Raw genomic sequence first — 12,836 nt, forward strand, 5'->3', positions numbered from 1 at the left:
GCACCGAGCCGTCGACGTCGGACGCGAGGCTCGCCACTCCGGGCACGTTTACTCTCGCTTTCTCTCGCGACGTAAGCTCTGACGATTTCAAGTGTTCGCACGCACGCACGCACGGTGAGCTTTGACCATTGAAGCGGTCCTGGTTCGCTCCTTTTCCATGCAGGACTGCTCTGGAGTGGCACCGGGTCCTGGCTCGCCGTTGTTGAAGAGCACCGACTTTCAGGTCGGGCAGCAGACGCTCGCGTCGTCCTCGTGCGCCCACAAGTAGGCGGTCGGCTGCGACGTGCAGAGCCCACCGGCCACCGGCTGATCATCGCCGGCAAAGATTGTACACGCAGCCGGCACGGCCTTAATTACAAGCTCAGCACGATCAAGAATGAAAGCTAGAGAAGGGGATAAGAGACCGGAGGTTTCCTTGCTGATGAAGAAGACGAGGTAAAGAGAGGGAAAGGTAGGTGAGATCAGAGAGAGGTGGGTAAGTTTCAGAGAGCTCATGCTCCTTCGTTGTCCACACTCAGACTAAATACACACACACACACACACACACACACACTCCTGGCCTGTGGGCCCTACGCTTACAAGGGTCGATGGCCCACAATTTACTTGCCCTACGCTTACAAGGACGCAGGTGTGACATTCCAGTTCTCCACCATTTGTACAGCAACTCATCTATATCCAGTGTATGACGAGATCGATAATTACATGTTGGTTCTGTTACAGTACAATAACCGCACCCCGGCTGTCTGCCATTACATACACGGTCCATGGAAGAAACGAATGAATGAACGAATGCACTATCAAGCGCAGACGGTCGCTCGCCCGCCCCCGCAGTTCGCTTTGTGCCTCTCTTTTGTAATTCTACAAAACTGGAATGCAAGCACCCCGATGTGATCCATGTGTATTGTTGTTCATGGCAGGCCTGCCCGCTTACAATGGAGATGTGGCAGTACCGTTTGGAGCTCTGTACCCTCACTCCCGTCCTCTTATGCTGGTCTCGACGCGGAAGGTCGACGAAAGGATTCTGAAGAGCCCGTCAGGGTTATCTGCGTGAACCTGAAACAGGACGGTGTATCCAAAGTTAAACCTCATTATCTGCCTATATAATGCCGCAATGGCTCGACTACAGGGAGGCAAAACCTGAAACAGGACGGTGTATCCAAAGTTAAACCTCATTATCTGCCTATATAATGCCGCAATGGCTCGACTACAGGGAGGCAGCGTACGTACCCAGTGTCCAGCATCTTCAAGCACATGCATTTCAACTCCTCCGGCCTCATCTGCGGCCACCTCCTCTGCAGCATGAATTCTCTGAAGGTCTTCAAGGGCCCATCTATGCAAACTTCTTTCGGCCTTGAGAAAATTAATGTGTACTCCTCGTGGTACGTTCTCTACAATCCTCCTGCACGATGCATTCAATTAGTTGCCCAACACGGTTAACATATTTTAGATTGCTCGAGCACGCATTGCTGATGATTACCATAGGTTAGTATCTTCATATGACTTGTACATCTCAGAGATGCCATTTAAGTCGAATATCCATGAGAAGCTTGGAGAAGATCGTGGTCCTGATGGGCTGCTCCGTCTCAGATTTGTTGCCACCCACTGAACAAAGAATCAACAAAGAACTGAAATAAATGAGTGGCTCTTTCATTGGATGAAGTGAAATCAAGTACTCCCTCTGTTCACAAATATAAGATGTCTTAACTTTTTTCCTTTCTGAATCGGATGTATATAGACACATTTTGGTGTGTTTCTCAGTCGTTTAAGTCCGTATGTAGTACATATTAAAATATCCAAAACATTTTATATTTGTGAACGGAGGGAGTAACTCTTTTAGACCAGTAAAAATCAAGTAAACTTGCAAGGGCATCCCAACAAAAGGGTAGTATTAAAGCATACCCGTGCAACATCCACAGAAAATTTTCCTTTAACAAGAGCATCAACAACTTCCTGCTTTGAGTTAACCTAAAATTTTCAATGGCAGAAAACAAACAGTGAATCATAAAGAAGACGCTTTTCTAGACTAGAACTAGAATGTAGTTCGACAGTACACAAGCATAGTTAACTTCTGAAAGCCCAACCTGCACAGGCATTGTTCTGAGGACCTCGATAAGTTCAGCAGGATGATCTTCACCATCTAACCCAGCACGAACTTTGCCAGGAGTAGCATCAAGAACCCATACCTTTAAGGTACAGAATACACAGAAGAAATTTAGGTCAAAATATAATTAATAATAGTCGGCATTCCATTATTGCCACTCATATAACTCGGAAAAGCTAGTTAAGCTTACCCTGACAGGACGGGCAAGTGGTTTTGCAGCTTGTTCTACCATACTCAAAGCCACTGCAAGAACAATTAGGTAACTAGACAATCATGGATTGTCTACAATATTAACCATAACATAGTGCATGGCACGTCAGATAAGAAGAAGAAAAAGGAACGAGAAAAACCTTTTCCACCAAAACTGTGACCAACCAACACTCGAGGAGACAGCCTGAGTTGCCCTATCTGTTGTATTTAGACGAATTAGGATAGGGTAACAATATATAAATAAAAGAAGGCAAGTGAACTGAAAGGTGAACATTGAGTGAGATATTTTCCACTGAGAAATAAAACAAAGTACTAAATACAATTTCAAAATTTTAAAGCAGGTGCAGTGCTTGCAACAGCTTCATGCACTTCATGGCAATTACTCCAAATCAGCAGAGATTAATCTGTATTCTATATCATATGTTTCACATGTGATGTGACCATGACTCTTAGAGCTTCACTAGTCATAAGTAATGTCCATAAGTAAGTTAACATATATACTATGGCATCAAAAGCCAGGTATGCTGATAAATTGCTAAGCACATGAAATGGTGCCTACCTCACAATGTATAAGGCTAGATGTACAACAAACATATAGGCAGATATTAGTCAGAAATATATGTAGTCTTTTACGATATTCTTCCAAAAAAGCTACACATTTCATCTATAATTATATTGGGTGTACCAAACACATTTAGTGTGGATATTAGAAGATAAAATAGAAATTAGCAGTGAGAACAAAATACAAACCAGCTTTAGAACGTCAAAAGCAGTTGAAGCAACAGTGTGTGGTCCTCTTTTCTTAATTGATGCCGAGTCACCGTGGCAACGCAAATCAACCAAAAGAAACTGCATGAAGAGAAATCAGATTCAGTTTTCATTTTTGGTGCCGTAGTGTGAAATTATTAAGATCATTAGCAGAATTTTAGATATACTGACCTGCCACATTGGAAATTCCTGAGCTAACCTCTTTGCAAACGACCCTTCATGACAAATATAATTAATTAAATATGTAACCTCATACCCTTTACCGAGCAAACTTCTTTAAAACGTGTCAAAGCATTTCACTCATTGGCAAACTTGAACCGATATCGCAACTCAGACAATCAGAATGCTCATTTACCCCAGTTTTTCCCGCTCCCAAGGATGCCATGAAGGAGTACAGCTGTTGGTGGATCAGGTATTGATTTGTCCATAAATGAGTTCCATTGTACCTGAGGTAATGATTATGAATAATTTACATTGCGTCAGAACATTTCAAGCAACGAACTATTGAATAACACAATTTGAAACCAGTGATAAATCACTGATGTGAATGCAACACTTACAAGGTTCCCTTGAACCAGTTCATAGGCCTGTAGGGAGAGAACAGAAATAATTAATCAGCATTAGGCGAGAACCATTCATCACACAATTTCCAAGCTTCAAGCTTCCTTACCAGAACTCCAGCATGCTTCTCGGCATCAGGCTGATAAGAAATCTTTGCTTCAGCCAAAGCCACCTGAGCACACCGACAAGGAGAACACGACAATGACCTTGAACTAGACATGGTCGATATCAACTGGCCACGACTACCAACAGTTTCCTAACAATACAAAACATAATATCATGACTAAAGTTCGGAACGTTGGTGTAGTTAAGAAATTAACCATTATCTAACCAGAACATTGAAATTGTATAACAGAGATTCGAATTTCAGAACGCCTGTGAAAATGCAAGAAATTGATAGTTAAATTAGCAGCTGCTGCACAAATTAACAGGCCATGCAGGTTCCATATTGTGAATATTAGTTGCTTTTACAAGTTGAATTAGCAGTTCACTACTTCACCGTATATATTGTTTGGTCACTAAGCATGCCATGGTGACGGTACGACCTGGGTACGAATCACAGCTACCAAGCAACATTACTCACTCCTACACTAAATAGGCCATGAACAATTAAAATTACACAAAAATCATAGGCAAATTTTAACATGCTCCCTCTTACCCCTTATTTTTACATGTGAGGTAAGAAGGTAAGAGTTAATCAGACCACTGATTAATGAGATCAACGGCTCAGATCTATTATATACTCTCAAAATCATATCAGTAAGGGCCATCATCAACTCGTCGAGATGGCTATGGAGTTTTCTCGGAGAATAAAAATAGCGAGTTCCATAAAAAGAGTTAGACCAACACAAGCAATTTTAAACACAGTGCCTCTGGCTCGCGATGGCACGAGTTTAGTGACCAAATGAACAATCACAAACACTACTATGAAGTAAACCGTAGATATTGATATGTCACACGGTAAGAAATGTGGCATCTATCACTTGAGGCAGAAACGCATTCCTTCAGTCGCCCTGATCGCATCTACATTGCGTCCATCGCCACTGCCGCCGTGTATCCTCACGCCCTCAAAATTGCACCAAAATCTCGCATCTAGCTCCAGTCAGCCAACGAGAGGCGACAGTGCGAGTACCCGTAGCTCCACGGCGCACCAGCCCCTGGGACTACGAACTGCTCCGAGTAACCTAATTGAGGACGAATCGATCACCGAAACCAGCTGGAGAACAGTACCTGGCGGGGGCGGAGGCCCGACGCGCGAGCCCTGGCCCCCTGCCGCGGCGGCGCGAGGACCGGTGCGAGTGGAGCCCTCCTCAGCTCCGCGGAGAGGGCGCGCGGCGGCGGTGCGCCGGCCGCCGCCATCAGATCACCGGCGAGTAGTGGGGGTGGGAGCACCGAGGGGGCGAATTGTTGGTGTGTCCGTGGGCTTGCCGCGTCACCACAACAAACGAATTAATCGTTTTTGTTTATTCGGCGAGGGCGAAGAAAAAGCTAGAGGCGGAGAACCCAAGGAGCGGGAGAGAGGCTGGCGTGTGGGGTAGCACGACACGTGGCTGTCCCTTCCCCCGCTGACTGGTGGGACGCAAGGGCAGTGTGTGTGGTTTGAGGAACATGGGCCGGTTACTTGTATAGATTCTGTTCAGCAGGCCGTCACGGGCCATGCTAGGCCTAGCACCTGTCACCGGCTTCTTTCCAAGTTGAACCGCTGGATTGTCTAAAAGAAAAAGGATGAACTGCTGCTTCTTCTCTGAAAAAAAAAAACCGAAAAAACTAAGGGCGCTGCTACGCGTCCTCCGGTCGAGGTGTAGATATTATCCGTCCCCTCGACGGCTGTTGGATGCAAGAGCTGATAGTCGTTCGATCTAGTGTTCGTGTCCTACATGTCCGCTCTGTTACAGACTATACAGAAACAAGACACTCTTTCCTCGACCCCGACAGAGTTGTGCCCCGTGCGGCGCCACCGTCAACCAACTGCAAAATCACCCGCCGCCGGCGTGCAGGACCTAAACTGAAGTTTCTACAACACTATGACGCACCATATCGCGCGTCAGATGGTTGGATCTGACGCAAATCGAGCTCATCGAGGGGCCCTGCTTTGAGAATAGGCGCGACCATCGTTCTCAGCTCCGAACGCCGGGGAATGGGTTCCATCGCATGTTGGAGTTTCCTCTTGGTTCACAAAACCCCCGGTGGTGTTCCCTAAAATTACTTCGAGCATATCGCACCATTACATTATCAGTGCAACACTCCCCGTGTTTCACAAACATACACGAGTAATATTGTAGAAACTTTTTGTAACACATGTCAAGTTGTGGAATTTTTTACAATATAGGTTAAGCCGTAGTTTTTTTAACAAAGGTTTTGTTACAATTTTTTTCTTTCAACACAGGTCTTGTCGTAGAAAATTTTCGCGACAAAAGTCTTTTGCATATTTATTACAGAAGTATAAATATTTTTACAACAACGATTTTATTGCAGAATTATTCTACAACAAAGCTGTTGTTGCTGAACTGTTCTACAACTGAGTTATTGTTGCACAAAATTATAGAGGTGTTCTCATAAAAGACGTCCGTGCGAGTCAAAGCTCCGCAGCTATCTTAGATGGTCTTGTACAGAGCATGATGGAGACATAAGACTACATGGACACGTGATAGAAGATGAATGTAGTGGACTTTGGGAGCAATCCGAAAGTGGATACTAATCATTTCTCAAAAACTAAACCCATGGTTTTTCCAATATTCCTGTAGCTATATGTATATATATACACACTATAAAAAAAGCGAAGTAGGTAGCTTCGGTTGTAAGACGGCGTTGGAACTTGAAAGAATTTGTGTGTATACCAGGAATCTTTTGTATTAAATGGACCCTCAAAAATGTATTCGCCATTTTTAGATAGACAGGCTGGTTTTTTTGCGGGGTAAAAGGGATTTGTATTATTCAAGAGCCAAAAAGATCCTATCTATACAAGTTAGGGATATTGTCCGGGCTAGAGCGGAGCTAGACCACAATGCGGCCCTCTATTCTTCCTTTGAGATAGACGTATTTTCATAGACACATTTTTATTTGGAATAGTTGTGTAAACGTACGCTACGAACGATTTATCACACTCGATCGTTGGGAGCCCATACGAGATGGAAAAGTAAGCCACAACCGCCATATCAAAACTCGAACCACATGATGTCCACTAGCTAGTCCGGAGAAACAAGTCATGTGTCGCCTCTCCCTTCCCCACGGCGACTCGAGTGCTAACCCTAGCCACCCCCGAACTCCATCCCCACCACTCCCAGTCGGCGAGAAAGCCTGCGTGGTGTCGACGGCGGCGTGCCTCTCGGTTTCACCCTCTCGTGCAGCTCGGCGGGGAGGGGCAGTCGTCTACAAGGGATGTTGGGGACGGCACGAAGAGTTGAAAGAGGCGCAAGGTCGGGCACAACGAGTTGGCGTCGAAGGAGGCGACGGGCGCGGCGCACGGGGGCGCTAGTCTACACGGGCTACAACATGGCGCGATGGCTAGAGCCCCGGAGCTGCGTGCACATGGTGCTCGGGTGTCGTCCCCTCACGGATCTGCGGTGTGCTTGTCGTGGGAGGCGCGCATGAAGCTTCGGGAAACACAGATCTGGCGCGTCGGAGGCGTGCTGGGCGGAGGGCTCGAGGTAGCGCAGATCTAGCACGGGGCGGCACGTGGTGAACGCGGCGAGTTCGTGAGCGCGGGCAATAGCGGCGTTTCAGTAGGATGAGAGCGGACACTGTGGTGGGCGTGGCGCGGCGTCTTGGCTGCTTGGTAGGTCGTTTGTAGCTGGTGGCACGGGAATGGTATTGGCGGCTGTTGGCGGTGCGCGGATGCCACTGGCTCGAGAGGGAGGCTCTGGTCGCGGTTAGATGCAGGGTGCAGGACCCGACCTAGTCTTTGTAGGCTTGTCGTCGAGAAGGATAGTTGGTCGTCGTGCACAACGGTGGCACGCTTGTTGTGTGTGTGGGGGGGAGCCGTCTAGTGGAGGCACGGGTCGACCTCAGCCTGCTACGCGGGAGTGGATGCCCCGGGTGAAAGACTAGCCGGTGATGGTGCCCGTGGGCGTCGTTTATCCTCCTTGGAGGCATCATCGGGGAATTTTCACAGCCTCTCCTCCCGGATCAGTTTTTCGGGTCTAATCCCATATCATGTTGTAGGGTCAGACGATGACGTCGTTTTCAACGTCGTTTCCCTTCTTAGGGCGTTGTCTTGAAGACTTTGATCTCTCCGGTGCTTCCTACGGCTGGACGTGCACGATAGCTTTTGTGGCAACGATGACGGCGGTGAGCAATGTTGGAGGTGTGGTCTTGGTGGTGGTTGTCAGCTCTTCTTCTCCGGTGTCTCCGTGGGAGTGCCTCGACTATCTGTTGATGTGAACTCGAAGTCGTGGTGGAGGGCCAATGGTATACAATGACGCGTGATAGATGGTTCGTTCGGTGATCCTCCATGTCACCAACCTTGCCTAGTTTTCTTCGTAGTTCACCGTTGGAGTTGGAGCAGCGTTGTCTAGTATGGATTGTATGGAGTGTTGTGATGCAACTATTAGGGTTGTTGTTTTCTCTTTTTCTTTGATCTTTAGATCTTCTGGACCTAGGACCTTCACCACCTTGTTGTTTTTCCTTGCTTCACGCTATTATCAATGAATCCCAACGATGATTGGTCTTTAAAAACAATGATAAGGGCCACACGTGTGGCACGAGAAAACATGGTCCACACTCCTTCATAACCATCCACCTTGCCACATCAAACATATGACATCAGCAAAATCTTTCTGGTTTTTTTACTTCAAAATATATTATCTGTTCATTTTTTTTCAATAAAAACTCCTTTTCATCATTAAATTTGTCCCGATGAGATCTTTAAAACTAGACCACATATTAATATATTTTGACGATGTATTTTGGGCAAAAAGTTGCCATGATGATTACACTAAAGTTGTCATAGTGTATAGAATGAAATTGCCACAACATGTTTGATCTAGTTTATTCTTCTAGATTTAAAACTACCATTATATTTGAACTATTTTTATGGTATTCTTTATTAATTAGCCATGTCAATTTTTAATATTTAACCACGACAAATGTAATTCATGGATCATAACATTTTTTAGTAATCCATCATGTCAAATTGAGTTTATAGATCATTGCAGTTTTATTATTTTGACCATGGCAATCCTAGTATTTTAAACATGGGAAAAAATGTATGAACCATGACAATTTTTAGTAATTCACCATTACAATTTTAGTTTATGGTTCATGGCAAATTTGACCCATTTACCATGCATTTTTAAAATAACTAATGACATATTTATTTTTTACTTACGAATTATGTCAAAATTATTTCATGGATCATGGCAAATTTTAGTAATTCATCATGACAAGTTTAATTTCTTAATTTCTTTTTTATAACATGTCAAAATTTACTTTAGATGTATAAAAAAACAGTTAAAATATATCATGTCAACTTCAATGTAATCATGATGCCAATTTATGTGTAATAGACATGACAATTTTTAATTAGGAAAACACTGAAACATATCGATACGAGATCTAATTTTAAAAATCTCATCGTGATGGATTTAATGATAAAAACGTCTTTTCAATCACATTTTTATTTAAATGATAAACATTTTAAAAACAGAAAAAAAAATGAGTTATGGTAACATCATTAGTTTCATCACTTATGCATGAATGTGATGACATGACTTAATCTATAATTATAGAGGGTGTGGTTAGATATTACTTTCACCACGTATGTGATGGTTATCGGTTTAGAAAAATCAAAGACGACAACACAACGTTACCCAACTAACACAAGGACGAATGGAAACAACACGTTGGGCTGGCACATATCCTCTGCTATTCTCTAAACTTGTTCCAAGTTCTCTTGAGCCAGTACCGGATTCTACTATGTCAAGTACATTCTATCGTACACGAAAAAAAAAGATCAACTCTATTTGTATTTATTTTTATTTTTATGCTTGATTTAATTATTTTAATGTGCAATAATTATGTCGTGTCCTAGACATACTAAAAACATGCACCAAAACTTGACTAAAGAAAGGGAAACGGTATGTATCTACCAATGGATCCTAAGGGTGTGTTCGGTTTGAGGATCAAAAGGCATGGAATGTCATGGTTCCATTCCGGATGCATGGGTTGGTTTCATTCTTGTGTTCGGTTGAACATAAAAAATGGCATGGGTTGATTCCGTTCATGTGTTTGGTTTGTGAGGTAAAATGAGAAGAATCTCATTCCACTCACCTCTCATATGAATGGTGAGATTACCTCTAATGTGCTCGTACCTTCAGGAGGAGGAGGGGCTGCTGCAGCTCGAGGAAGATGGGGTGGACGCGGCGGGTCGGGCTGGGAGGAGGAGCTGCTGCACGTCGGCCTGGGAGGAGGAGCTGCTGCACATCGGCCTGGGAGAGGAGCTGCTGCAGGTCGGGCTGGGAGGACGAGCTGCTGCATGTCGGATGGGAGGACGAGCTGTTGCAGGTCGGGCTGGGGGAGGAGCTGCGGCAGGTCGGCCGGTTCCTTTTTTCTTTCCTCGCCTCCGGTGGTCCTCTTTCCGTCGGGTGGCGGCGGAGCCAGATGCAGCGGTGACTTCTGTCGAGAGGTGCGCACAGGGTGAGAGCGGTAACGCGAGCGTCCCCTTTTCTTTTTTCTAGCGACCGAGAGAAGAATAACCGAGTGATTCCAAGGATTCGACGGTATCAGTTGATGAAGCATCTGAAGAGTATATTCTGTCCATGAGGATCCGTTGGTTCTGGTTCATGAGCCAACTGAACACGAGAATCTTGGCCAGAGACGGAACCAACCTGTCCAGTTCCACCAAATCCTCAAACCGAACACACCCTAAGGGAACGATCCGCTGCCTTATCCATCTGACAGGTGCCTCACCACGTACCAACAACTTGCACATGTTCCTTCCTTATCCTTTTATGTGGAGAAACGACACAAGCCATATGTAGTCGCACTAGCAGCACAGCGGGATGGTCTTTTGACTTGCCGTGAGCAATGATTATTTTCTTACAACGTCCTTCTTGTTGCAAGAAATCTTTCTGCAACATTAATTATGTTTCAAAACTAGTCTATTAAAAAAACTGCAATATTAGCTTTGTTGCAAAAAATAATAATCTGCAACAATATATGCGCTCCAAAAGTTCTGCAACACCAACTCTGCTGCAAACGTCTGAACGGTAGATATTTCTGCAACGCGGTCTTTGTTGCAGTAAATATTCTATAACAAACTCTGTTGTAAATACAATTATATAGATATTTTCGCAACACACTCTTTGTTTTTAAAACATAGGCACTGTTAAAAAAAACCACTTCCACCAAAGCACAGCAAGACTCGTGTTGCAAAGCACCGAACGCAAGACAAGCCTTGTTGCAACGCTCACTAAAAAAAATATGAAGATTGACGAGCTTACGATCCTACGGCTATCAAGATGATGGATGTTTTCTAAACATGACCCGATGGGTAGCGGCCCCGAAAGAAAAACATGCACCAAATATTTTTCATCCTTTCTGTTTCGCCGATCCACATGGGAAATCGTTCCTCTGAACAAAACGGACCGGAATATCACCGGTTCATAGCGCACTGGAATTTGCTTTAGAAACACAACCCGGATTTGCCTTGACGTGCTTCAGACTTGTGAGCATTGGTTTGTGACCTGGTTTGTTTTGGGAGGAAAGCAGTCCCGTCCCGTTCTTCCGAAAGCCTGCCACCGTTTTGCTGCCACAGCAGAAGAATCGTCCTCCAGTGGCTTGTCAGGGGAGCAGGTTGGAGCAGTGCACCACGCCAGATATTTGACTGCTTTCTCCAGCGTCCGGCTTCGCCATTATAACACCACCGGGCCTGTTTGTTTCTCTACGGCTGGCGCGTACGGGCGAGAGATCTCGAGGATGGCGACCACCACCCGCGGCGGCGGGACGAGCCCCGCGATGAGCATGAAGCTGCTGGTGGACACCAAGGCGGGGTGCGTGCTGTTCGCGGAGCCCGGCAAGGACGTCGTCGACTTCCTCTTCTCCCTCCTCGCCCTGCCCGTCGGCACCGCCGTCAGCCTGCTCGGGAAGCGCTCCATGGTCGGCAGCGCCGGCCACCTCTACGCCAGCGTCCAGAGGCTCGACGAAGCCTACGTCCTGCCCGGCGCCGACATCGACGCGCTCCTCCGCCCCGCCGTCCCCTCGCCGGCCGCGGCCTCCAACGTCTCCCTCCTCTGCTTGCCCGGCCCGTCGTCGTCGGCCGCGTCCAAGCGATTCTTCTGGTGCGGCGAGGACCACAGCCGCAGCTACGCCTACCGCTACGGGCGCCCCGAGCGCAACTACGTGACGGACGCGAGCGGTGGCGCGTGCCCGGCCTGCGGCAAGCCGATGACGAAGGAGATGTACTGGGCGCGTTCCGATTCCGGCGGCGGCTCTGGGTCTGGGACCGCCGCCACAGGAACAGCGAAAGGGTTCGTGCAGGGCGTCGTGACGTACACGGTCCTGGACAACCTCACCGTGACCCCCATGTCCGCCATCTCCAGCATCACCCTGCTCAACACCTTCCGCGTCAGGGACCTCAGCGCACTACAGGAGAAGATCGTGAGGATCGGCTACAAGGAGGTGACCAATCCAGCACCACCATCCATCCTGAATTCTCGATTGCCTAGGCACAATAGATGAATTTGAGTGAGTGGGTTACTGCATGTTGATCTTCAGGGCTTGGCGATTCTCAAGGCGTCGCTGCAGTCCAAGACCGTCCTCACCGACGTCTTCCTCGCCCACAAGGCTCCACGATCAGCTGCCTAAATTAGGTTCAGTGTTAAGTGCTCTTGTGACTGTGCTTGGTGTTCTTCTCTTATGCAATGATGGATTGATGGATATGAGTTCCTCCCGCAACTGATCATTAATTAATCAGGACCGAATGCTTGTAGAGCAATTGCTTAGCTCTCTTGCGTCCATTTTCTGCTTATTTGTTGATGATTGCTGCTTCTGTTAATTAGATCGCATTACTTAACTCTCAGATTGAATTTACAGCCCAACCTCAACATTAAGTTCAATTTTTGGGTGGGATCATAGCTCATGAGTTTCTGGGTGTGAGAATCACCCTCATTCTGCGTTATAATGAATTGTTTGTGATTTTTTAAGTTTATAAGCGAATTTCATGACATTTGTAGTTTGTCAATGTGAAGTTAATTATAGG

The 12,836-nt window shown here is 46.2% G+C and overlaps 2 protein-coding genes across 2 annotated transcripts; one reads left to right on the top strand and one right to left on the bottom strand.

Annotated features, from left to right (window-relative positions):
* Nucleotides 1-674: 674 nt before the first annotated feature.
* Nucleotides 675-5,069, bottom strand: LOC123445107 (abhydrolase domain-containing protein C22H12.03). The gene is made up of 13 exons (XM_045122038.1): nt 4,871-5,069; nt 3,750-3,896; nt 3,640-3,666; nt 3,435-3,525; nt 3,251-3,294; nt 3,062-3,160; nt 2,452-2,509; nt 2,292-2,344; nt 2,082-2,183; nt 1,900-1,965; nt 1,478-1,602; nt 1,228-1,399; nt 675-1,053 (listed from the first exon to the last, which is right to left on the bottom strand). Exons 1-13 carry the CDS (start codon nt 4,997-4,999, stop codon nt 970-972), a joined length of 1,197 nt encoding a protein of 398 aa, XP_044977973.1. The 5' UTR covers nt 5,000-5,069; the 3' UTR covers nt 675-969.
* A 6,368-nt stretch (nt 5,070-11,437) lies between these two features.
* Nucleotides 11,438-12,579, top strand: LOC123440628. The gene is made up of 2 exons (XM_045117191.1): nt 11,438-12,256; nt 12,353-12,579. The coding sequence occupies exons 1-2, from the start codon at nt 11,555-11,557 to the stop codon at nt 12,440-12,442; spliced, it is 792 nt and encodes a 263-aa protein (XP_044973126.1). The 5' UTR covers nt 11,438-11,554; the 3' UTR covers nt 12,443-12,579.
* The last annotated feature ends 257 nt before the right edge of the window (nt 12,580-12,836 follow it).

The sequence above is a fragment of the Hordeum vulgare genome, chromosome 3H (genome assembly GCF_904849725.1).
Source record: "Hordeum vulgare subsp. vulgare chromosome 3H, MorexV3_pseudomolecules_assembly, whole genome shotgun sequence".
NCBI classification, from domain to species: Eukaryota; Viridiplantae; Streptophyta; class Magnoliopsida; order Poales; family Poaceae; genus Hordeum; species Hordeum vulgare.

Excerpts from the sequence above, each read along its gene's own strand:
- LOC123445107 (XM_045122038.1), bottom strand. The coding sequence starts at position 4,999 with ATGGCGGCGGCCGGCGCACCGCCGCCGCGCGCCCTCTCCGCGGAGCTG. Across the intron at positions 3,295-3,434 it reads TGGGAGCGGGAAAAACTGGG|GGTCGTTTGCAAAGAGGTTA; the intron begins GTAAATGAGCAT and ends TTTGTCATGAAG. Across the intron at positions 2,510-3,061 it reads CTTTTGACGTTCTAAAGCTG|ATAGGGCAACTCAGGCTGTC; the intron begins GTTTGTATTTTG and ends TAAATACAACAG.
- LOC123440628 (XM_045117191.1), top strand. The coding sequence starts at position 11,555 with ATGGCGACCACCACCCGCGGCGGCGGGACGAGCCCCGCGATGAGCATG. Across the intron at positions 12,257-12,352 it reads TGAGGATCGGCTACAAGGAG|GGCTTGGCGATTCTCAAGGC; the intron begins GTGACCAATCCA and ends GTTGATCTTCAG.